This window comes from Saccostrea echinata, unplaced genomic scaffold, assembly GCF_033153115.1.
Source record: "Saccostrea echinata isolate AGI-Se365-2 ecotype Australia unplaced genomic scaffold, CSIRO_AGI_Sech_v1 ptg000056l, whole genome shotgun sequence".
In the NCBI taxonomy this organism is placed as follows: Eukaryota; Metazoa; Mollusca; class Bivalvia; order Ostreida; family Ostreidae; genus Saccostrea; species Saccostrea echinata.
Genome location: NW_026889805.1, coordinates 7,948,759 through 7,974,343, shown reverse-complemented (window position 1 = coordinate 7,974,343; position 25,585 = coordinate 7,948,759). Strand labels below are relative to the sequence as shown.

The following is a 25,585-nucleotide window of genomic DNA, read 5'->3' as shown; positions in this document are numbered from 1 at the left end:
ACAGATTTGTATATGTAGCTCTCTAGTCTTTTCGTGGAGGAGCAGAGAGTGACAGATCTGTAAACGTAGCTTTCTAGTCTGTAGGTCTCTGGAGGAGCAGAGAGTGACAGATGTGTATACGTAGCTCTCTAGTCTGTTGGTGGAGGAGCAGAGAGTGACAGATTTGTAAACACATCTCTCTAGATTGTAGGTCTCTGGAGGAGCAGAGAGTGACAGATCTGTATACGTAGCTCTCTAGTCTGTAAGTGGAGGAGCAGAGAGTGACAGATCTGTATACGTAGCTCTCTAGTCTGTAGGTGGAGGATTAAAGAGTGACAGATCTGTATATGTAGCTCTCTAGTCTGTAGGTGGAGGAGCAGAGAGTGACAGATCTGTAAACGTAGCTTTCTAGTCTGTAGGTCTCTGGAGGAGCAGAGAATGACAGATTTGTATACGTAGCTCTCTAGTCTGTAGGTCTTTTGAATGAGTGTTTTCAAACAGAGGCCTCATGTTACGGCAGGCGTTGGCATGATCAAGATCCCTCACTCAATGGCCCTGAGTGCCGAGTAAAGGTCTAAATGTGAAGCCCTTCACCGGTATATGGTGATGTCTCTATATTAGTGAAATATTCTCGAATGGGACGTAAAACAACAACATATAATCAAACAATCACAAACTCTTTTTTTCGAGGAGGCAGAAGGTGAAACATTTCATTTAAAAAAAACTCGGAATAAGGAGACTATTTTATTAGTCCCCCTTAAAGTGAAATCAGGGGAAGCTTGCAGATATTGATACATTTATTTGTATGAGAGTCAACCTTGATGATTTAGAGATCAACTTCGCATCTCATTCCTCATCAATGATTTTTTTTTTTGGGGGGGGGGGGATTACGGCATTTGAATTCATCACCTGCTATAGATATCAAATGAAATTTTCTGCCATAATTGTTAATGTAATCTGGATTACATATGCCAGTAGGGGACTCGGTATTACTAAATCACGCACCCTTTCTCCGCAACCGCGCATTTTATTCTTTGTTTACGCGAACGTCATTTATCTTCAATTTTTAAGTTATCCTAGATGATTTCTCTTGAGAACAAAGGGGAAGGTATACTCTTATGAAGTGAATTTCATACTCGATTTTTTACATTAATTTTGTTACTTTTATTTTAAATTTCATACCATCATGAAACGATAAACTTCAGAGAAACTTGCACCGCGCTATAGGCAAGTGCTTGAGGGGGTATGGGTTATGTCACATCACTATACAAGTCAAAGGCGGATTCAGCGCCGGGCGTCCCCCCCCCCCCCCCCCGGTTTAATTTTTTTTTTAAATTTCAGCGCCGGCGCGCAGGGCGTACCCCCCCCCCCCCCCGTTTAATTTTTTTTGAAATTTTGTTCGTATAACAAGCATTTACCTTCGGTTTAGTCCAGTTTAGTACATAAATTGATAAAATGATACTACTGCCCCCCCCCCTCCCCCGTTATGAAATTCCTGGATCCGCCACTGTAAGTGTATACAATGTGGCACAGATAAGTTGTAAAGACAAGCGGATGAATGCTATTTTGAAGTAATATTTCCCCCCTCCCCTGAAAGAAAATATATGCCTACAGTAACGTTTGAAATACATGTACTTTGTATTATGAGTCTAGTTTGTGGCTTTAAAGATTTATCAATACTTAGATAAAATATAGATTTCTACAACAAAACAAACCTTGTAGACAGGTGTGTGTGTAAATAATTTAACACCAACGTTTCGTATTGACATTTTCCAGGTTGCGGATATTTCGTTATTATTTGTAAAGAAATTATTCGATTCTTGCTATTTGCACATCTGCATATATCCTTCATAAATTTTAGAAAAAAAAAACAATATATGCACCATATGACTATTAACTAGTACTTAGGAAAAAAATCATTTATTACTCCAAAGTACACGTAGCAAAATAATCTATTATCTAATCGCATTGATGTCACATGAATATAACAAATTCTAAAAATGAGTAAATACACAAGAAACTTGGTCAAAAGTTAAATTGCTCTGAATGCAGTACTTCAACTATATATAAAAATATACAACTCCTGGTATAATATTGCACTATCTAGTATGTACCCAGGTCTTCGTTAATCTCTAGATGCTGATAGAATTCGGAACCACTTCCGGATCAAGCCATTCATATTTCGGATTTCTGTGTTCGTTGCTTCTTTTGATTTTCATGCTTATTTCTTTTAATTCGGCTCTGAACCTAAATAAAAAATTTAAAAAAATTAAAAAAGATCTTGACTGCATATTTAATTACTTCTTTAGCTTGGTCGAAAAATCTTTGCTCGTTTATCATTATTACAAACTGCATTACTTTTCTGCACCTGTTGCAAAATCATTGCCCAAGTAATAATCCTTAAATTCACTAACAGCATTTTACTTTTCAATAGGTGGATATAAACTCCGTAACACTTCACACTTACTCTTGGACTATTTGTTTTGCATCTGGATCAAATATATATTGCACTTCAAAGTCGCCCAGACTCTTTGTACCACGATCACTGAGAATCTTGGTTACCGTCATGACGTCCAATGTCGTCTTTTTGTCCGGAAGCGTCATCAAAATGTCCTCCTCCGTTAATGGACTCTGCCGATAGATCATCAGTTATCATGTATATTTACTCTACTTTTCGGCATTTTGGAATATTTAATATCCACACTACACCAAGTACTTTTTTTTGCATACAAGAAGTCTTTAAAAATGAACAGATCTAGAAATGAACTAATTCGTTATAAGTACCTTGTCTTTGGGGGGTACTCCGTTCATGGAAGCTGGATAATTTGGGGGAAAAGCATACTCGTCGTATTGCGGGAAGTTTGTTGATGCATGCGCAACACTACATGTGTAGATAATGCATGTGAACACCATTATTAACTGTTCTGGCTTGTCAAATTTACCATCGAATGGAACACCCTAGAACGACAAAACAAGAACCTTATATCATTATCATCAAACCCAAAATAACTAAAAAGCAATCCTAACGATTTTCGTTCTCTTACAAGTAAACCGCATCCTCCTTCTTCGCGTGAAAGAGTCAGTTCACGGCCAAAGTTCTGCAATTCCCAGTCTTTCTCAATTGTTTCTGGAGAATCTGCAACAAGATGAAAGAATCGAAATGATTAATCTTTTTGTGGACTTTGATGTATTTATGATGTATTAGAAGGAAAACCAACAATGCAGCATTCATCCTCTCATGTTAAATGCTACATGTAATTATAAAATTCATATATAAAGACATTATATTTTTAAACATTTTTATCCCATGTTTACCCCTTTATCCCGTGGATATGACTCATTGGATAAATTTTTCATAATCCACAGTTAAGTGCAGTTGTGACGTCACAATGGTTTTTGCGTTAGCGTGATGAAGTAAAATAAAGTGGAGTCCTGTATAAAACAGTGTAAAACATTGGTTGTGAAGTATTAAACAAGGGATAAAAAGAATCTCCCATGATTTGTAGTTGGATATGACTTTTATCCAACTCCTATATTTATCCCATGTTTACCCCTTTATCCCGTGGATATGACTCATTGGATAAGTTATAGTTACACTATAGATATTAATTGGTTCGCGGTAAATACACTCACAGTTTTTCATTCACTCGGGGCTCCGCCCCTCGTGAATAAAAACTGTGAGTGTATTTACCGCGAACCAATTAATATCTATTGTGTAAGTTACTTGTACCAGAGGACCAATGAGAGAAAAGCAAGTTGATAATTAGCACCGCCTATGACGAGGTGTCAAGTCAAGGTCCGGAGTCTGTATAAATAGCTGTCTCCATCTGCAAGGATCATTTTTAGCTGCAGCATTGCTACTGCAAATCGTTGATAAAAAATTCGGAATTGGTACGTGTGAAGATATTGTACGTTTGGAATGTTGAAGATGCAGAAAACATGATTTTTGTCAGGTACAGGGGTAGCGATTGTAGGCTTTTATATTCAGGCCGTCAACTCTGAAAGAAAATTAATCTTTCTATATCGTTTTTTTCTCTTTTTTTGAAAAAAAGGGGGAGGGGGTATGGGAAATTTCGCCATTGAAAATTTTCTTTATGGCAATCGGCGTACAGAAAAAAATGAAATGATTTCTGACATTTTAATGAAAGTTTGAAATGGTATTGGAAGTAAAAAAAAAAAACGCGGGGACTTCTGATGTGAAATTGCTATATGTATTTGGAGACGGGAAAGAGAATAACGAGAATTCGAGATAGGGCGTATCATTTACTGATTAAGGATACGCGGAGAAAACATATAGAAATATTTATGAAGCGAACATCGACAAGCTAATGTTAGTATAGTTGACTTAATTCATTCATCAGCCATTGCCAACATCTGGAAATTAACATCATTCATTCATCAGTCAAGGTCTTGTCACAGTATGGCTTGATGCCAAAAAGGTGGGCGTAACTTAAAAAAACTGTGATTCTTCTGGCAAATACACCACAGCAACATCAAAGCAAAATCTAAATTTACCGCCAGTCCTATGGTACAATTTTTTCATAATCCACAGTTGTGACGTCTCAATGGTTTTTGCGTTAGCGCGATGAAGTAAAATAAAGTGGAGTCCTATATAAAACAGTGTAAAACATTGGTTGTGAAGTATTAAACATGGGATAAAAAGAATCTCCCATGATTTGTAGTTGGATGTGACTTTTATCCAACTCGTTGTGTGTTTTTATTCCCTCGCCAAGGCTCGGGGATGAAAAACACACAACTCGTTGGATAAAAATCATATCCAACTACAAATCATGGGAGATCCTATATTTATTCTATTCAAGTGTACAAACATTTAACACCTAAAATATTGCCAAGTTACCATAGTAAAGATTAATGTATTTGGTGACGTAGTTTTTGATGGCGTCATACAGGAGTAATGCGTCATCTCTGAAGTAATAACCAGGTAAAATTTTCCCATTGAGACAGTAGACCTAGGGTAAGAAAAAAAACATCAACTGTTATAAAATTCAAGCTATTTTTTTTATTATTTGTTTAAACATTTCTTTCTTAGATATTTATCAGAGATACACACCCCTCTCCTTTTCAGATCTTCCGGTAGTGTGCCATGAACATCCATGCGCCATTCTTTTAACCTTGAAACGATTACATTAAATAAAAACTAATGGGTGCAATAAGTTTAATAGGTAAACAAATTTGATTAGTAATTTTGATGGAATTTTGTTATTCAATAAAAACTGTAGATAACGCCCATACCCTCTAGCAATCAATTCGAACATTCCTTTGATGCCAATGTTCATGGTCTTATCCACCCACCCGTTCGGAGCCACCAGCAGCTCTAGGCCCCGCCTACAATAAGAAGTATAGTTCAAATTTTCTTTGGAGTTCAATCCATAATTAAGTACATGATTTTAAAGTCTTCACAGTATTGATTGACGCCAAAGCATACAAGTTGGATTAAAAGTCTAATAAACCACAATGGGATAACGTAGGTTTTAAATGTCAAAAGCACCTGCTGCTTTGCACCGTACAACGACCGGTACATGTACAATGAACTTTCTACTAATCGTATTCATTTTCAAATCACTGAATCATTCTGTTATAAAAAGAGGAATTTGGTATACAAACAAGTATTTATTTGTCTATAAATCACCAGAAATGCTGCATCAACTGGCACGGGGAAACATGGATGCATTTGCAAGTACGTTTTATATACAAAATTGGTAAATATGTGGCATCTTACGTGTTAATGGCGATGAGATACAAGAAATGGGGAGCTAGAAGTTTGAAGAGTGGATGTGATTGAGAAAGATTACGATGAAATGCGACACAAACTCCTTCCATAATCAAATGTGTGTAGCCTACAAAAACGGAAGATGCATATTATTTTTAGATATAATATTTTTAGGAGAAAAGGAACAGGCAGTGGTGAATCATGATACATTAGGAATGTTACCCAGATGAGTGAGAGATTGATGATAGCTTGCGTCCCCCAGATTATACCACATTTTTGCCATCATCCAAGTGTAAGGAGGGTCTGTTGGAAGGAAAACCTAACCACATAAAAATAACAAGTTAAATATTCACAGAGCATACAAAGTTTGTTTAACAGTTTGGGGAACATCTGAAAATAAAGAGGCCCGATACAAGGCAATGTTGATCATTGAATTTTGTTAATTTATCCCAAATATATAAAACACTGAACTAAATTTAATTGTTACTCAGAGTAACATCCCCATCCCCAACGTGTAGGTCCTCTGAAATACGTACAGGGTTGTCGTTGGCTTTCTGTTGGAACAACTGGATGGCTATGGGAACAAGTCGTCCATCACCATTCACAAAAAATAAGGCAATGGGTACCGGGCACTTAAAAAAGAAGCAATTTTATACTTGTTACTCAAGTTATAATGCTAAAAAAATATCCCTCCTTCCAAAACAGATATCTGTTGAATGCTTACTATGAAATCTTCGTTTTTACAGGGGAGGTCCTGTAATATTTCCAGGTCTACTATAAACAGACGTTTGGCCTCTATCACCTGGTGAAGGGGCCATCCTTCCAAGAACGGCTGCAGCATTATATCCGTTACTCCCAACCTATTTGAACAAAACAGTTGTACATAATCAACAAATACTAGAAAATTAGTTTTCAAAAATAGTTAATATAATTTAAGTGTTACTTAATTCCGTGATATACATGCATTAAAGTGATACGATTCGAATTTTCCATACATTTGGCAATGTGATGCAAATAAATTATTGGTTCAGACTCGTTAGAAACTTTTTCAAAAGAATTATTACTGATTTCGACCAATGTGTCGCGATGCTTGATTTACATGAGAATATTATCGAAATACAATCTGACACCGTCTCACCCACATCAAAGGTGATCACTTTTACTCAACCGACATACTGGGAGTATAAAAAGTATTTTCATTCGATTACCACACTTTTGTGTCGTGTAAAACCTATTTTTAATCCTGTTCATACCTGAATGGTTTTTTCTGTACGCAGCATTATCCTCATCTTAAATTATAACGTATTATTATTTTTTATTCCATATTTTAAAATGTACAAGGTCACCATTCACCAAACTGCATTTTAATTATATTTCCTCTTTTCCATGATGTCTAAGGTTTTTAATTTTGCAATTTTCAGAGTCCCAGAAGTATTGAGTAAGTAGGTAAAATTTACCAGTATGTAATTGTATTTTTCTTCGTCGAAATATAAGTTATCGACCACATCAGTGATACTCACTTTTTGGGGATTTCTGTACAAAGTTTTATTAAAGAGTGGTTCATGCTGTTTATCCTCTGCCAACCAAAGAATATGTCGTTACTCCATCGTTTGCACCCCTACAAAGAAGGTGTAGTGTTTGTTTCTGATGGAATTACTATTTTTCTAAAATTATTTTGTTAATTGCAATTAAATATTGAACTTAATATCTTGTCCGATACCAGCGGCTCTCCGAAGGCGTTAGTGAAGACCTTGGTCAGATGTTGGATCCCCTCCCATTTTCCACCCTGGGTCAGTAACTGGAGCTTGGAGTCCGCTATCATCTTCAGCTTCCTCTTCGCAATGTTCCACTAAGGAAACAAAATGCATGTGTAGTATGGAATTTATTTTATGTTTTGACACTTGAAGGTATACAAATACCAGCAGATTCTCCTGGCATATATGACACGACAAACGCACCAGCGTGCATCCATTGAAAAAATCACATTTTCATTGAGTGTATACCATGCCGATATTATTAAACTCTTGTCCGTACCTACAATACATTTTACTTTTAAAAATATAAATATACCCCCCCCCCCTTTTTCCCCAACATCAAAATCTACACACATTTTTTTTTTACCTTACAAAATATAATATCGGTTGAATTAAACTGACTTTATGTAACACAAATATTGAGTATGGGGAATAAGTCTATTTGTAACAGACATCATTACATAATATTCTTTGACTTTTTTAGATCGGATCACGCCTCCATTACTCCCTGCCATAATAAGTCTTTTTTGAAGAGGTGGAATTGTTATCAATACTAATCTAAAATCTATTAACAACTCTATTTCCTTTGAGGGTGTGCAGCGAATTAAATCTCTTACATTATCACCCCCTTCGGATTGCTGTAAAAGGAATATTGCTGGACATACATCACACTGAAAATCTCGGGAGATCTCGCGAGATAAAAAACAATATATCGGCAAAATGTTGCAGCCTCTCAAAAGATTTATTATCAGAGAAAATATTCACTCAAAAAGACAGAATCGATCACATTTAATTTTGTGTGAGGTGAAATCTCTTAAGTCTTAATGCCAATTATTTCTAAATATATTTGTTTTAAATGAAGAAAATATTAGGAAGTACTGCCTTTATACATACTTTGTAATCAAAGGAAAACTGTTCATCATCCGGGATAGCTTTCACCTGAAATTAAAATACATACTTTTTTTAAAGAGTAACAGTTACCAAAAAAAATATTTTTTAATATCAAATAAAATTTATTTCGTTAAGCAACCGTGACTTCAATTTAAATGGAAATGCAGTATTGAAAACATAGTATTACAATTTATCTGTTAATCTCCATTTACTTAGTAGTTCAATGTTGGAGACTATAACGCCACCCGCTTCCAATTCTCTGGGAGAAAATCAGTTTTATTTCTTTTTATATGCTGTTAATATATATATATATATAAATATTTTTTTCTATATAAATTTGGCCCTTATTAGTCTGCATATATGTTATGATGTTTGTCAAATAATATACAGTACATGTAATAAGCTTCTCAAAAAGGTATAGCATATAGTCTTTAAACTTAAAACAACATTATATATACAGTAAATATGATTTTTCTCTAACGATATACTCGTACACATATTTTCTTGTTCCCATGAATAGAAATACCAGAAGTCGCTAATAAGGAAGGATGTACAACAAGGATCTAAGGTCATCCATAATCGGTACTTCCTACTTAAATAAATCTTCCGGCAAATTAATAGTAAAAGGTTGGAATTATCAGTTGTAATGTATACATTTTTATTTTATTCCAGAATGTTGTCTTGTCACAAGTATGTCAAAATTCAAGTGTTATTAAGCTAGGCAAATTGACACAATATCAAGAAACTTCGATGAAACATGAAAGTTTATGTCACTGGCCTAGAAATTTTGCCAAAAAGTAAAAAAAAAAATCCAATTTACTCAGTTGTGTTACCAAACGTCTAAAATGTCTTTGAGGAACTTCTCTTTGACCTTTTGGGATAAAATAAAGTAAGAAATATCGGACATTTAAGGCTCCCTGACCCCCTGAGAAGAGAGAAAACTATCCATGGGATAAATGACTATTATTTCTTTATAAAGTTGTCAACTTTTAAATCAAAAGTTCATTTTTATGAACGTTTGCAAGGTAAGCTGGAGCTATGTACATTTTATTTTTCATTTAATTTTATTTGGGAAATCATTAATCTTAAAGCAAAAGTTTATATGTGTGAACAGAGGGATGGTGAACCTTAAGTTTTTATGTGTGAACAAAGGGATGGTGAACCTTAAGTTTGCAAGTGTGAACAGAGGGAAGGTGAACCTTAAGTTTACATGTGAGAACAGAGGGAAGGTGAACCTCAAGTTTATATGTGTGAACAGAGGGAGGGTGAACCTTACGTTTATATGTGTGAACAGAGGGAGGGTGAACCTTAAGTTTATATGTGTGAACAGAGGGAGGGCGAACCTTAAGTTTATATGTGTGAACAGAGAGAAGGTGAACCTTAAGTTTATATATTCTTCATCATGAAACCATTAGTCGATAATTAAAATGGTCGACAAAAGAGAACCTAATGCATGAACTATTATGTTAACTTTTTTATGTCTGACTTAACATTAAGTTGATTTTCATTTATCGCTTATTAAAAGAAATTAACAAGATGAAAGTTGTCACCTTGATGCTAAAATATGTAACCCGTATATCTGTGTCAAACAATACAATTTTATAAAAGTAAAAGAAAAGCACAGTGCTGCGCTCGAGAACGCATTGGCTCTGTAGCACTATGCAGAGCATCGGTCAAGGTAACCTAGTTATAGGACGTCCGCTTCATGATGGGGAGGCCCGGGTTCGATTCTCGTTCGCCGCGCCGTGTCCAACGTACGACATAAACATAGGTAGTGACTGTTCCTTCGCTAAGCGCCCGGAATCACGGGTCTTTCGGGTGAACTTTGAAAACCGAGGTCCCGTGTCACGGTAGGACGGTAGGCGTTGGCACGATAAAAAAACCCTCACTGCTCAATAACCCTGAGGGCCCATAATATGTCTAAATTTTAAGCTTACGGTGACACGTGTATATATGTCTGAAAAATTCTCCAATGGGACATTTAACAATATACAATCAATCAATCAAGCAATTAATCAACTAACGTATAGAACTACTACATGTACGATGTTGAACGGTATGTTAGCTTCGTCAATTCGCACAGTGCGTTCTCTAGCCTATCGAATCTGCCACGATCTTAAACGCAGCAGTTTTGAGCTGGAAGAAGCTAGAGTGCCCATAAGCAAAAAGTATTTTTGTCTCCTAAGTTTGATGATATGCTTTTTATAAGAATGTATTTTAAACATCCCAATTAATTAAAGAACATTGCAATGCTTAGTACAACAACATAGCTATGTTATTTGATACAATGGGAACTTTCTTTAACTCATGGTTCCTTAATTAAGAGTACTTTCAACTTCCTGTTTATTTCGCCATTCTACACTTAGTGTCATCTTAACTGTATACAGAAATCTTATAAGAAACTCTATCTATCGTTGAGTTGGGCTCATTATAAAACATACACATGAACATTAAGTATCATATTTCTTTACATTTTTTGTGAATTTCGGAGCAGATCGAAACAAAACATAAAATGGAAATTTTGACCCCCTTACTTTTTGCAAAAATACAAGTGTTCAACATCAAGAGTATTCCCGATGCATTTACATCGTGAAAAAAAAACAAACAAAAGAAATAATTTTTGACCAATGTGAGATGGTGGAATTGTTTTGATGCATTTTATTTTTAAAAATAATCATATATATAACAATTATATATAGTAAAATTATTGTTGGCCGTGGTTAGGGTCGATACGTGGGCCTTTGGATTTTTTTTTGGGGGGGGGGGGCAAATGCCTAGCCACTTGTCTATGGAGTAATATGGTTCCCGAATTCTGAAAGTTTTTAAAACTGGTATTATGTTTTCAATAATATTTCATGTCTAAAATTATATTTGGGTTTCTGTAAGCATTGTGGTTGGTCCTTTACTTAAAATACTCATCTCAAAATAGGAACTTTATAAAATAATAGCATTTCTTTAAAATAATAATTTTTATCCCTTTGTTCGAAATTGCTTGTTCTCCATTACAAGATCCGCCATACTTTGGTTCAGAAGCATCTTTGAAGCACCTGTAAAAGCTATTTAAACAGTTTAAAATACTTTTTATCATCGTAGAAGTTGCAGGTGTATGTTATTACCATGATGTGGCGGATCAAGTGATTCAATTCCCTTACACAGGGCCTTAACTATTTACCATATATTCAATAAATGAAGGTAAAGCACATTACCCAGGGTCGTTTCATTAAAAACAAGTTTTTTTTAAAAAATATCTCCAGACCTTGTTTATGAAGTGAGTGACTTTTATTTGAAAAGACATTTGAGTTAAATAGGTTTGAAAAAAATTCTTTCATAAAGGTGACCTTGAAATTTTACACAAACTTCTTTTTAAATGTTCACCGCATACTTAGTACACAAGGCTTTTATTTCTAGGTTTTGAGTTTTTCTGTTGCCTTTAATAACTTTTTGGGATATTACCCGTTCAAAAGAAGTCGTGGGTGGATGTAGATGACTATACTCTATTATGTCATTTGTCTGCATCACATCGCCCAAAGGTTGTGTTATATATAATTAAAATGTAAAATTTGTCTGCTTAATGCTAATAACACATATTTTCTTTATGACACTCCACATGACGTTTTAAAAAGATACATGTGTACATGCGTGTTCAATAAATTTCGAGTCTGACATCATATTCCCTCAAGTGCATTATCTTTGCCAGTTGGATTATTTCTAGTTCAGTTTGTTAGCATGGTGAGGCAAAATTTTACCTGTCGATTTTTTTTAAACGTAGTGTACTTTGTAACTGTCAAGGTAGGAAGTACATCCATGTCTGGATAGAACTACTTGGGAAATCATTACAAAACTCAAGCTTGCAGTCTCCGAATGGAAATGACTAGTAGGGAAAAAAAGTTAATACAAGGCATGGATAAATAGAGAATCGTTATATTTTCAGGTATTAGAATTCTTAACTCATACGAAGACACAGTATTGTCCAGACAGAACGTGGGATGGAGCAGAGCGATCATTCTATCGGAAAATAACCCAAAGAAGGAAAAAGAAATAGAGGGGAATCGTAGCTGCAAAATTGAGAGTACCTGTTATCAACACTTAACATTTTAAACATTTATCGAGGGTTAAAAAATATCAGCTTATAAGTATCTTGGGATTCTTTGGTTACAGATATCCTACCTGGGATGGACACCCTTCCACTTTAACACTTTGCTGATACAAATTGCATTTTTCATTTAACTCCATTTTACGTTGGTCTACATGCCGATCTTGTTGAGGCAGCGATGTATCTAGGTGGGTTATTCTATAGTGGTAATTTGGTTTTATCCACCGGTATACCGGAAATACAAAAATATCGTTTGATTTCCGATTTTCCACCAAAATTTTATTAACATACCAGTCACTTGCGATTCCAGAGTCATCTCTCCAAAATTCAATTTCAGATATGATATTGCCAAAGTTCCTTAGCTCTGGGATGTGAAATGTATCTAAAGAACCTGCTTCGAAATCATCACGAAAGAAATTGTCCAGGGTTATGTCTTTGGTTTCGTTTCCATCACTGTCATGTAGACGTATTTTCACGTTCGCATTTGTTCCCGCTCCTTTTAGATCCCCAGTTCGGACGTACACCATGTAGTCGGCCTTGGGGGCACCACAACAGTTACCCATAGCGCACGTGGCCTCACTCGATCTTGTGGTTCATAACACTACTCGCTATATAGTCACTCCGGTTCCAGCCTGTGGAATGGTCCTTAGATTGCGAATAGCAATGATGCGCAGGTAAAGAAAGTTTTGTCGATTCAATTTCCTTATTTTCCTGCGACCTGTGATGAAGTTATTGATCTGACAATGTCACACACAGCAGATAATGCACCCAGAATGTCTTAAGATTGCCGGTTACCTTCAGTAGAACACTTGTAAACCACCTGGCTTAAGATAGCTAAGCGTTGTAAACTACACTGAAACGTGGATTATTTAAATGTCATGCGAGATTAAAATTATCGGATATGAAAATATTTTTACGTAGTATAGTACAACTACAAGCGAAAAAAGTCTAAATTCGGGTACGTATGAATGAAGTTAAATTGGGAAGAAAGTCACGTGACCACTTACCCTTTCTGGATTGAACCGAGATAGTCAAGTCTAATTAATGTTTTAATGAATTGTAGATCATTTCGAGTGAACTTATTTCATGCTTGAAGGGTATCTTTTCAAAAATACCGGATTTAGAAATATAGATGAAAAGTGTGTGCAATATAAAAGAACTATTTAATGATAATTTAATGAACAAAAATTAAGGAAAGTCATTTTGACCACCCACTTAAAAAAGACGTTAAACTGATCGTGGAATGTTCTTATAATTAGTTAGTTCAAAGGAATGCCCAAAATTATCGGAGAAATATCGAGGTCGAGTCAGAAATAGTTCTTTTGAAAATTTGTCTGGTATGTCCATCTTTTGATTTACTGAACTAATATATCTTACCTCTTGCTGTTTTACAACAGATTAGTGAGAACAGTATGTTGATTAAAGAACTCGTTCAATGTCGCCTTACATGAATTTTGTTTGATTGTTAAGTTGTTTAATTCGGTTTTGGTTTTTTCTTTTCTTATTTTTTAAAGGTAATGTAAGGAGTTCCGCAACAATTATTACAAGTTATGTACACAGTTTTAGAGAATTTACGCTGTACCTGAATGAAAGTAATCCGAGATCGGTTTCTCCTTGGCTTTAAGAAACCCTTATACACTGCGCACCAAAGAGTTCTCATTCTAAGGTATTTTTATGTAGTTAGAGTTATCAGTCGTTAGATCTAAATTAAAATAGAAATCTACAGTCAATATTTATAATCAATTCAAACATTCTTAACATTTTTTAGGCCAAGATAAGTTAATTAAACACTAAATATTAGCATGCATTTTCCCCACTTGTGTAAACAACAGTGATTTCTGTTCATCAATACTTTGTTGTCCTTGAACATTTTTCCCAATGGTAAAAGCCAGACAGCCTGTGCTAATAATGATATAAATAAGTTCAATATATGCACCTTTGTACAATATAATTTCCTCAATGTCCAGAAAACATTTTGGTTTAATGTAAGGGTCCTTAGAAGAATTAAAGGAAAGTTGAATATTCGGAGTGCAGAATATCGTTTTCTTCAAGAACTCACAAGAAAAAAGGATTAATTTTGATCTTGAATATATATATATATATATATATATATATATATATATATATATATATATATATATATATATATATATATATATATATATATATATATATATTAGAACTAGAATTTAAATTGTTTTGGATGCGGAAAGTACATACAGTAAGTAAGGCGATAAGATTTGACATATATTTATTCCACGCTCTTCATACCAAGATTGCGTAATCGGTTGCATACGTGCCTTATATATGTCATTTAAAATTTATCTGTTGTGCATCCAAGAATGTTTCCCAACAGTCTGATCAAAGCCCCAATCTGATAAGATTGACGAAAGCCCTTTAAAAATTTATAGGCAAGAAATCACATAATTGATCATATCGTAATTAATCAATTAATTAATCCAAGGCATGTTTCAAATAAATTTCATTGCAAATTGTATTTTTATGCGTAAATAAATTCTCAACCCTTAGTATGAAAATGGTTTTAATTTTTACCTGGGCAGGAAGGCCCGGACCCTTCACTGAAAATTCGTATACGCTTCTTTTCTCCTCCAAATAATGATCTCGCTGGTCGGGGAATCTGTCATTTACAGGCAGACATGTGTCTAAATGCTGAATCCGATAGCGAATACCTGATTTAATCCACTTTAAAATCGGAAAATGAAACGTCTTTTTTCCTTTCATAACCGAGATCCGCTCCACAAACCAGTCTGCCGCCACTCCGAATCCGTCCTTCCACAACTCCACCCACTCAATATCGCCAATATCATCGTCACTGATGCAGAATTCGTCAGTGGCTCCTTGTTCAAAATCATCTCGGAAAATGTTGTCTAAATTGGCAGGTTGCGTAGCCCGCTCGCTGTTCCCATGTAAAACAATATATACTGAGGAGTCGGTACCGGATAAGAAGCGATCGCCTGTTTTGACTGTAACAACATAATCCATTTTAAATTTCAACCTCCAGTATCAGCTTAGATGGATACCGTCTGTTAGCAGATCCAACTCTAAATTGAGCAGAGCACCTGCCTAACTATTTAACAAATTTTACTGCAGATTAGCTTGTGTGTATTTTTTTTTTTATTTCAATTGGCATAAGAATGTACAACACTCTTGGATCCTGAGCCAAGATTCCACTGCTGGATCAGACAATAATGAAAATTTTATAGAGAGGAGCACTTCTGTTATTTCTGTATATGTTTGGTAGTCTCGGAACCACCGACACTGTGTCCTAAATAATAATAATGATGCGGAAAGGAATCAACTATCATCTAGTTTCCCCCAACAAACGGAAACGTCGAACGGAATCGCTGATTGTGGGGAAGTTTAGGAAAGATTCAAATCTTCATTGCATCAACTGGCATTATCTTATCTATACAGTGAATCTAAAGAGCTTATACTGAAGTTAAATCCTTGGAAGTTGAAGGTAGTGTCATGGCTTATTCTATACATGACCTTTGATTCCTTATATTAAAATATAAAAGTGAAGAGGGGATTGACTTTTTTGTTGTTTTGGTTGTCGGTCTGTTTGCCCCTAATAATTTACACTTGTGCCCTCTCAATAATGATGTCTGATTTTTTTTAAACTGTGACCATTCCGGATAACACCTAGAAGTCAAACGAAATGTTCGTCGTAGTTTGGTCTCGAGTTCATATATTAAATCTGTGACCATTCCGGATCACATCTGGAAGTCAAACAAAATGTTCTTCGTAGTTTTGTCTCGAGATCATAACCTGACAGTGGGCTAAGATGTTGAAAACATATTAGGCTAGACGTTTCTTGGTCAGGGATAGAGCTAGGGAAGGGGGGCATCTGTCTTGTCCCAGAAAATTTATATCTCTTGGCAAAGACACTACTATATTACTTAAAAACACTTTTCAATAGGGTGTTGTAATCGGCTGAATGCAGCTGTGTGAACTTCTATTATCAGAACCAGGGCATTTCTATGTAATAATTCATTCCATATAAATTATACAATGTAGTTGAAAACTTTCTCGCTATCATCTTATCCCATTCCATACTCATTTTTCGCTGCATTTGTCGTTTTTTTTTCACAAAAGAAGAAATAGTGTAATCCAAGAAGCAGGTAAAATATTTTCCCCATCAATGACTTTTTGCAGGTATTCAGGCAAGTTATACAAATGAATAACTCCAGGAATTCAGATTTTTTATGCCCCCGTAATTGAAGATTCAAGGGCATACAGTTTTTGCTCTGTCCGTTCGTCTGTCTGTACGTCTTATTGTCTATTTGTCCGCAAAAACGTTTACCTTGCCCTTGCCCATAACTTTTGATTGATTGGAGCCATGGCTTTCAGATTTCACATGTATACGGTATTCCTTGTGACAAGACCTTTCGTTAGTTTGACCCACTTTTTAAAAAAAAAAAAAATTAACCTTGGCTATAAGTTCTGAATGGTTCGAACTAGGGCTTTTATATTTCCTGGTGCATTCTTTGTGATAAGACCTTCTCTCGGGTACCAATAATTTGGACCCTTTGACCTCTTTTGAAAAACTTTAACCCTTGTCATAACTTTTGAACAGTTGGTGCTAGGGCTTTTATATTTTACTAGTGTATTTCTTGTGAAAGATCAACAGTTTTGACCTTTTGTCCTAACCCTATAGTGACCTACTTTTGAAAAAAAAAATTAACCTTGACTATAACTTTTAAAATGGTTGGTGCTAGTGCTTTCACAGGTGACAAGACCTTCCCTTGCGCACCATTATTTTTACCCTTTGACCTCTACCTCTAATTTATCAATACTTTAACGCCGCTTAGCAAGCCACATGTATAGATTTCTTGAGGAGTGGCTATTCCATCAATGAAACATTCAATAACTTAAATGTACATATCAATTAAACAATATTTAACCTACTTAATTCTACATGATATGATAATTTATACGGACATAAATATAACAAAATATCTTTGTTTGAGCAATGCAGTTATTGCAGAAAAAATTACATATTTTTTCTGCAACAGCTGCAACATTGATTCCCGAACAAAGAAAACATTTTTTATTGTTTAAATACAGGTATATATATATATATTACAAACCGAATTCTTAGGTAGCTAGATACATGTACTTGGCATAATATTAACTACTAGTCATTTACTCTTATATTTACCATTATTGTAGTCAACTCAAGATTTAAAAAAAAGTTTTCAGAAAAGAAAGACAGTATTTATAGTAATAAATATTAACAAACACCCAGTTGTGGCTTGTGAACAGAGTTCCATTGTTATACGCCCATTTTTCATTGCTTACAGTGCATACACTCTGAAATATTTATACAAGTGGGAAAATATCAATACAACAATTGATACAGTCGAACTCTAGCATAATCGATAGAAGACTTTCTCAAACACTCAAAGAACCAAGATTGAATGACATCCTTGATACAGGTTTATCCGTGGCGGTGTGTACTTTTTAGAACGCAAAATAATTTTTCAACAGCTCTTTAGCTCTAACTTCATTTGCAATACCCTATTTTGAAAACACTGTATGCCTCTGTAGTGCAGGTTTGCTGTCTAACTAGTGATAAAGAAAAGCTAGAAAAACTTGAACTTGAGTAGTACCCGTCAGCTTCCGCGAGATTTTCTTTAATTATGGCAAGTAGTTAGATTCACACATGGCCGTCAGAACAGGGGACACGAGGGGGGGGGGGGAATTATAATTTTGCCGTTTTATAATATTCTAAAGAAACATAGTTACTTTATGCTTGTGCCCCCTCAATAAAAACGTCTGGTGACTTTTTTTTTTTTTTTTTTTTGCTTGTCAAGGAAGTTTTGCTTGGTAGTGCCCCTCAAACTTTTTAAAATTCCCACAGGCCTGTTACATAATAAGTTAAGTGCCTGCTTATTTGATAGACATATTTCACAATTATATGTGCTATAGATCTAATACATATAGGTCCTAGTTAGATTCTGAAAACTATGATATTCCAGGGTCAATCGCATCTTCTCGTGTCTTTCCGGCAAGCTCGGATTCCGATTGTCGGAAAGATCCGAGAAGCTGAGATTTATTCCAGCGTTGGTCAAAAAAAAAAAATACGCGGAACGGAAGATCGGAACAGAAACGGGGAATCTTTGTATCATTTTTTTTATCTTAACATATAAATCTTTACTTTTCGGCACTCATTTTGAGTTCATCCATACATCTTTTTAACCTCTCACATGCTTACTGCCATTTTGCTATCAAAACGTCTTGTTTTGGGTTGTAAAATAATTTGTCCAAATGTTATTTTTATATCTCCCGCTTGAAAAGCGGGGTGGGGTGGGGGGTGGGGGGGTTGGGGAGTGATGGGGGTAACCGTCCGTCCGTCTGTCTGTCTGAACATCCATCCGTCCATCCGTTTCGCTTTGGGGTACACATCTCTTATCCGCAACTCCTCTTATACTACTGAATAAAATTTAATGAAACTTTCACAGAATCTTTGTTACATATAGTCATTGTGTACCTTCTATTTTATTTTTAATCTGACACATATTTCGGGTTTCCACAACCCCTTCCCTTGAAAGAGGGAGGGGTGTAATTGTGAATTCTGGTATAAAATTTTTATTTGAATTATTTTCTTACTGACACCCATAATAAATTTATTTCTTCAATTCATGAACTTGAAAATTAGCTTAATTATGACTTTTAAATTTAAAGAAAAAAAATATCTCACATCTAGAACATATGATTAAACAAGATGCTCAATACAACACTGTAAAGGATCTATAGAAGTACAGTGAAATCTGTCTAATCCGACATGCACTGGGAGACGAAATTTTATTTCGGAATAGACAGGGTGTCGAATTACACAGTGTATAAAAGAACATTGAAAATAATAATAAGGGTAATGCACTGCATAGGATAATTTGATAATTTTCACTGTATATAATAAAAAAACCGGATATATGAAGATGTGTTACCCATTATCAAGAGAAATATGATGACCAGGTATCAACAAAATACTGTAGATAGTCTGGTACTCAGCAGTATTCAGTAATAAATAATAAAGTAGATTTATTTACTTGTCAGAACTAATGCATTCCCAATTGTTACTATCAACATACAAACTAAAGAAAACAATATTGCTTTAAGCAATTGGAGTAAACTCATTCCCTCTCACATTGGCCTCTCTGGGTCTTTGAGGAACATTTAATGTACAAAGATAAGGTATTTTTGTCTCATTTTTATTTATCTATAATGCACAAGTCTACCTGATCATTAAAATCTATGAAAGAACTTTTTGTATTACGCACGTACATTTAAAATTCTAGGAATTTTTCAAAGCATAAATGCATTTTCACTATATAATCAATAAAGCCCGCCCTAACAACCAGGACCCCTGATCCAGCAGCCATGAAATTCAAAATTTTGGAAGAGGCATCCTTGCTCAGCATAACTATGTACTTAGTTTATCTGCAAATACCCAGGAACAGAGAAGTAATTTTTCAAAGCATTAATGCATTTTCACTGCATAACCAATAGAGCCCCGCCCTAAACCAGGACACCTGACCTAAGGGCCATGAATTTCACAATATTTTGCATATTTTGGAAGTGGCATCCTTGTTCATCATAATCATGCACTTTCTTTGTTTGCTTAATACCCAGGAACAGAAGAGAAGATTCTCAAAGAATTAATGCATTTTCACTATATAATCAATGGAGCCCCATCCTAACACTAAAACCTCTGACCAAAAAGCCATGAAATTCTAAATTCATCATAACCATGCACTTAGTTTGTGAGCTAAATTTATAGGGGTAGAGAACAAGATTTTCAAAGAATCAATGCATTCTCACTACAGGAGTAAAAAAGGTTTGTTTTTTTTTAAAATAAAAATTGTATTAATTTTGATAGTTTTGGCCACCCTACCCCTCAGGCCCCAGAGAGGGGGGCATGGACCATGAAATTAAAATCTTTTGTCCCCCTTTGTCCATAGATATTCTACATCAAAATTGGTTGAAAATTGGTTTATGAGAAGAAGCTGAAAATATTCGGAAGCTGAAAACGTTCGGACGACGACGGGACAAAAACAGATCGCTGTTGATCACTTGAGTAACTCAATTGTCCTAAAAAATATAATTTTATTGACATGTCCTGGAAATTGTCCTGTAAATTTTAAAATTATTTTACAGTTTACAGGACACTGTCCAGTTTACAGGACAGACTGTCCGGTGGATTTTACCCTATTTCGCCATCTCTACATTTAAGGAATGAATTCAATAGCTACCCAAGTTATACTGGTATAACCTGGGTTGGGGCAGTTTACGCTTTATAAACCGCGAAGGGGTTTATAAACAAGAGGTCCATGGGCCACATTGCTCACCTGAGCATTTGGCTAGGAGTTCAGTATTTGATAAGTGGTTTTAACCTACCCCTAAGGGAAGGGGATGATTTGAACAAACTTAGATCTACACTAACTGAAGATGCTTCCAAATAAAAATGTTTAATCATGGCTCTGCTGTTCTTGAGAAGAAGATTTTTAAAGATTTTTCCTATGTATTCCTATGTAAAACTTTGATCGTCCATTGTGGCCCCGCCCCAACCCCAAGGGGCGATGGTTTGAACAAACTTGAATCTACACAACCTGAGGATATTTCCAAATAAGTTTCTCATCTTTTCCAGCCCAGTGGTTCTGAAATGGAAGATTTTTAAAGATTTTCCCTATATATTCCTATGTAAAACTTTGATCATTCATTGTGGCCCGCCCCAACCCCGGGGGTAACGTTTTGAACAAACTTGAATCTTCACTACCTGAGGATGCTTCCGTATAAGTTTCATCTTTCCTGGCTTAGTGGTTCTAGAGAAGAAGATTTTTAAATATTTTCCTATGTATTCCTATGTAAAACTTTGATCATCCATTGTGGCCCCGCCCTACTCCCTGGGGTCATGATTTGTACAAATTTGAATCTACACTACCTGAAGATGTTTCCATATAAGTTTCAACTTTCCTGGACCAGTGGTTCTTGAGAAGAGGATTTTTAAAACACCCAACCAAATGCTCATTATTTCTTAATTATCCCCCCTGAAAGAGGGTGTGGCCCTTCATTTCAACAAATTTAAATCCCCTTCACCCAAGGATGCTTTGTGGCAAGTTTTGTCAGAATTGACCCAGTGGTTCTGGAGAAGAAGATGAAATTTGTGAAAAGTTAACGACGACGCCAACGACGACAGACAACGGACAAATTTTGATCAGAAAAGCTCACTTGAGCCTTCGGCTCAGGTGAGCTAAAAAGCGTAAACTGATCCAACCCATGTTATACCAGTAAAACTTGGGTAGCTATTACATTCATTCTTTATAATTTAATTTTCCATCATAAGTGTAAAAAATAAGACAATTTCTCCTTCAAAAATGCTTTGTAATTGTACGTATTTTAAATCTAACGTCAAGCAAATTGATACGTTTTTGACGTAGGCAACCCAGATTATTGCTAGCGCTCTCGAGCGCTAGCAACTACGTTGGTCTATATTTCTGAAATACGCATGCTCGACTTTACGGTCGGGGATTCTGGGAAAACTATATACTATATACTATAGATAGACTGTACGATAACAATTTCGTTTTGTCATACAAAAATAGAAATGATCCGAATTTACACTGGCCTTTCCTGTCTGATATGCGCGATATTCCGTATATTAGAGACAGTCAATACCAGTCTAGATCCGGAATTTTTTTAAATTTATTGTCTAACCTACACATAAAAGTACAAGAAAAAATTTGGCCATATAATGCCAAGATTCTAGACATCTAGCTTTCCTTACAGTTTTAACACCTTAGTGGATAATTCCGGCAAGCTCGGAAAAAACAACAACAACAACAAAAAACATTTTCAGAGTATGTCGGAAAGACATGGCAATTTAGTGTTTATCATCTGAAAATACATATGATCTGAATTTCGTGTTCTGTTTAACCTGCACGTAAATGAACTAAAAGTAACTCGGGTCTTATAAAACCAAGACTGTTATTTCTAAAGTTGTAATGAATACATAGCTTTTCTAATCTACCTTCATGGATCTTTCCAGCAAGCTCGGAAAACCGCGGCAACCTCGGATATGTTTTCCGAGCTTGCCGGAAAGGCCCGAAGGTGCTCATTGGTTCTACTGATCTTTTATTTTTCACCTCGAAATTGAAATTACGGTAAAATACAGAATGCTTAAAGCACAGTTAAGAGTTATGCCATTGCCGACGTGAAGCACACTCTTAGATTCACCATTCTGAATTGTGACCCCCCCCCAAACTCAATCCCCAGTGCACCAATCTGCTTTCCTATTAATAATTAATCGATTCAGCAAATTTAACAAATGGTTCGGATATCTTCTGTATTTTATTATGCTACAGCGCTAGCTCACCAATCTTTTTAAAAGATAAGCTTGTACGATATATTCTAATTTTTTTTATCCAATCAAATGACGCGTTACAACCAAAATGAAATTACTGAAAGATAAAATCAGCATTAACAAGTCTGCATCATCATCGTATTTTGATGATGGTTTTCAATTTTACGTTCTAATTCATGACTTCTACAAACGTAACTGAATTGCATTCCTCTATGCTTATTGTTAAATAGAAAATAAATTATGTTCAAAATATGATGTTTGAAAAAAGATTTCTTCAGTTGACCATTCTTTGTATTTATAAATGACTATAAAATACGCTCAAGCCAAACTCTACTGACTAAGAAGCGCAGGGTCATATTTCTCTACAGGGGGGATCAGACGATTTCATTGAGTGTAGAATTACACAGGAAATGAGATCTAATTCAAGGTTTCAGCCTCATCAAATATTTGAATTGACTTTCCGCCCAGTTATTAAACCTTGGGTAAATAGATCTAAAATTAACCAAACTCCTTGTCTTTAAAATGTTTAAATATTTCTTTTTTAAAGCAGTTTTTGTAGGCGATAGAAAGTTATTATTGACACGATGTACATGTTTGCTATGTGCAATTCTTAAATCCCCCCTGAATCACAATCACCATATAACGTTACGCCGCAGGAAATAGCTTCGTACAATAAAAGGAAATCCTACATGAACATCATTGTAAAAACATTCGCAAAATTTTTATAAATTCAAACTTCCATCATCTGAACAAAAGGGTAAATTGCGATTTTCTGAACAGGAACACATAAAATTGAGAGTGCTGTATACTGAAGACGGTTTTATTAAAAGTACAGATTTTACCTGTCCGCTTAATTTGGTATTTTATCATTGTTGATGTTTGCCTTAAGCAATCATGTGTAAACGTTATCAGTTATTTCCACTTTTATAGCACAATTAACATAAATATTTATGCAACACTTTAGTCTTATACGAATATATGAAATCATTGACAGTCTTTTTTTTTCTTTTTTTTTTTTTTTGCAGAAAATATTCTATATTGACTAACCTGACAAGGTAACCCAGGGACTCTTTGAGTATATTGGTATTTTTCCCTAATGTCCTCAAGATCCATATTCCGTTGGTTTTTGTGAGGGTCATTCTGAGGAAGAAAAGTGTCCAGATGCTGAATTAAATAATGGTACTCTGGGCGGATCCAGCGATAAATTGGGAAGACAAATTCCTGATTCGTGCGAGAATTGGTCACTTCAACGTAATCACAGAACCAATCGCTATAGAGACCCGCACCATCGCGCCAAAGTTCGATCTGATGAATCTCGCTCAAATCCACGGCATCTTTCACAGTAAATTTATCCCTCTGACCACGTTCAAAATCGTCACGCAAAAAGTTATCTAACTTGGCGGCTTTGGTTTGCTGGCCCTTTGCATCATGTAGAATGATTTTGACGTTAGCGTCCGTACCTGCTCGTTTTTTATCGCCAGTTTTAACCACCACTTTATACTGAGCAGACTTTCCTGCCATGGTGTATTGCCGACTGATCCAACATAAATAACTTCCACGTGGGGACTGTAAACAACTCCACTGTGGCCCGAAGTGGTTTAACAACTGCTTTACGTGACAACTCGGAAATTGAAGGCGAACGAGGGAAGTTGCGATGCTCAACATTACGACCAAGAAATCGTCATCGATCACCTTCGATATCAATAACAAATGTCATGAAAGGGGTACACAGCCACCTTTATGAATATTTAAAATGGATAGGGGAATCGCTTGTTTATTGTTCAGAACATTCGTAATCAGAAAAAAATCGTATTCCGTTTCAAAGATTCTTTTTAAATATCCATCCAGGAAAAGCTGTACATATAAATAAATCAGAGTTAAATAGGTTTATTGGATTAGTCCTAAAAGTCTTTTAGAGGATCTGACAAAAGATTATTATTGTTCATGTTATGCATGCTAGCTAAGCAAATGATTAAAAAAAAATCTGAAAACATTACCCTATCTTGCCTTCTCAAATAATATTGCAGACGACAATTCCTGCGCATACCTAACGTGACACTAACCCATTTTTTAAGTGGATCAGTATAGATAACTTTTGAGTGGTCTCCGTGATGATTTTGTTCATGGGCGCTTACTGAGTCATTTTATATTTCAGAATGTATGTTCTTCAACCTTTATTTTACTTCCGTATGTATATTTTTAAACCATGGTGGAAAAAAGAGCTCTGTAATGTACACAGCTTCATGATCTTTTCACCTCTGAACAAACTTAAGTAACCATTGAACTACCAAAAGCTAAATTTGATCTTGTAATTTGAGATTTTAAAGGTAAAAGGACTGCCTATACTTGTTAAAAAATGGCGTGATCTCCCTATATAGTCCGGGTTAAAGTTTATTTCAAATGTTCGAAATATAATTACATTGACGCTCGATCTTGTGTGACTTTGACATTGAGCAGCTAATAATCTGAAATTACCATTCTAAAACTAATTAGCAACTCACTCGAGTTATTACACGGTAAATTATAGATTTGCCTGATCCTTTTATCAAAAATTCATTACGCTTTCAACAGTAATAATTTATTTCTTAAGACTATAAACCGCGGCATTTCAGGAGATCAACAGTGCATGTATCGCATACACCGTGAACGCAGTACACGGGCTTGAATGTTTCGGCAGTAACATTATATCCTCAGATTCTAAAAAGAAAAACGAGAATCAATTTTGTGCTCTGTGTTTGCTTCAGAATATCTTA

At 35.3% G+C, this 25,585-nt stretch overlaps 1 protein-coding gene across 3 annotated transcripts; it reads right to left on the bottom strand.

The window, feature by feature from the left end:
* Nucleotides 1-1,877: 1,877 nt before the first annotated feature.
* LOC133173672 (polyunsaturated fatty acid 5-lipoxygenase-like) lies at nt 1,878-24,532 on the bottom strand. 3 transcript variants are annotated; one of them, XM_061308658.1, is made up of 15 exons: nt 23,880-24,532; nt 8,359-8,403; nt 7,431-7,559; nt 7,231-7,328; nt 6,435-6,570; nt 6,247-6,342; nt 5,933-6,029; nt 5,720-5,837; nt 5,233-5,325; nt 5,051-5,111; nt 4,838-4,949; nt 3,024-3,115; nt 2,764-2,937; nt 2,447-2,610; nt 1,878-2,226 (listed from the first exon to the last, which is right to left on the bottom strand). In XM_061308658.1, the coding sequence occupies exons 1-15, from the start codon at nt 24,495-24,497 to the stop codon at nt 2,112-2,114; spliced, it is 2,148 nt and encodes a 715-aa protein (XP_061164642.1). In that variant the 5' UTR covers nt 24,498-24,532; the 3' UTR covers nt 1,878-2,111. The 3 variants fall into 3 exon arrangements, with proteins under 3 accessions (XP_061164642.1, XP_061164644.1, XP_061164643.1); XM_061308660.1 differs by lacking the exon at nt 23,880-24,532 and adding an exon at nt 15,002-15,469; XM_061308659.1 differs by lacking the exon at nt 23,880-24,532 and adding an exon at nt 12,523-13,026.
* Between the last annotated feature and the right edge of the window lie 1,053 nt (nt 24,533-25,585).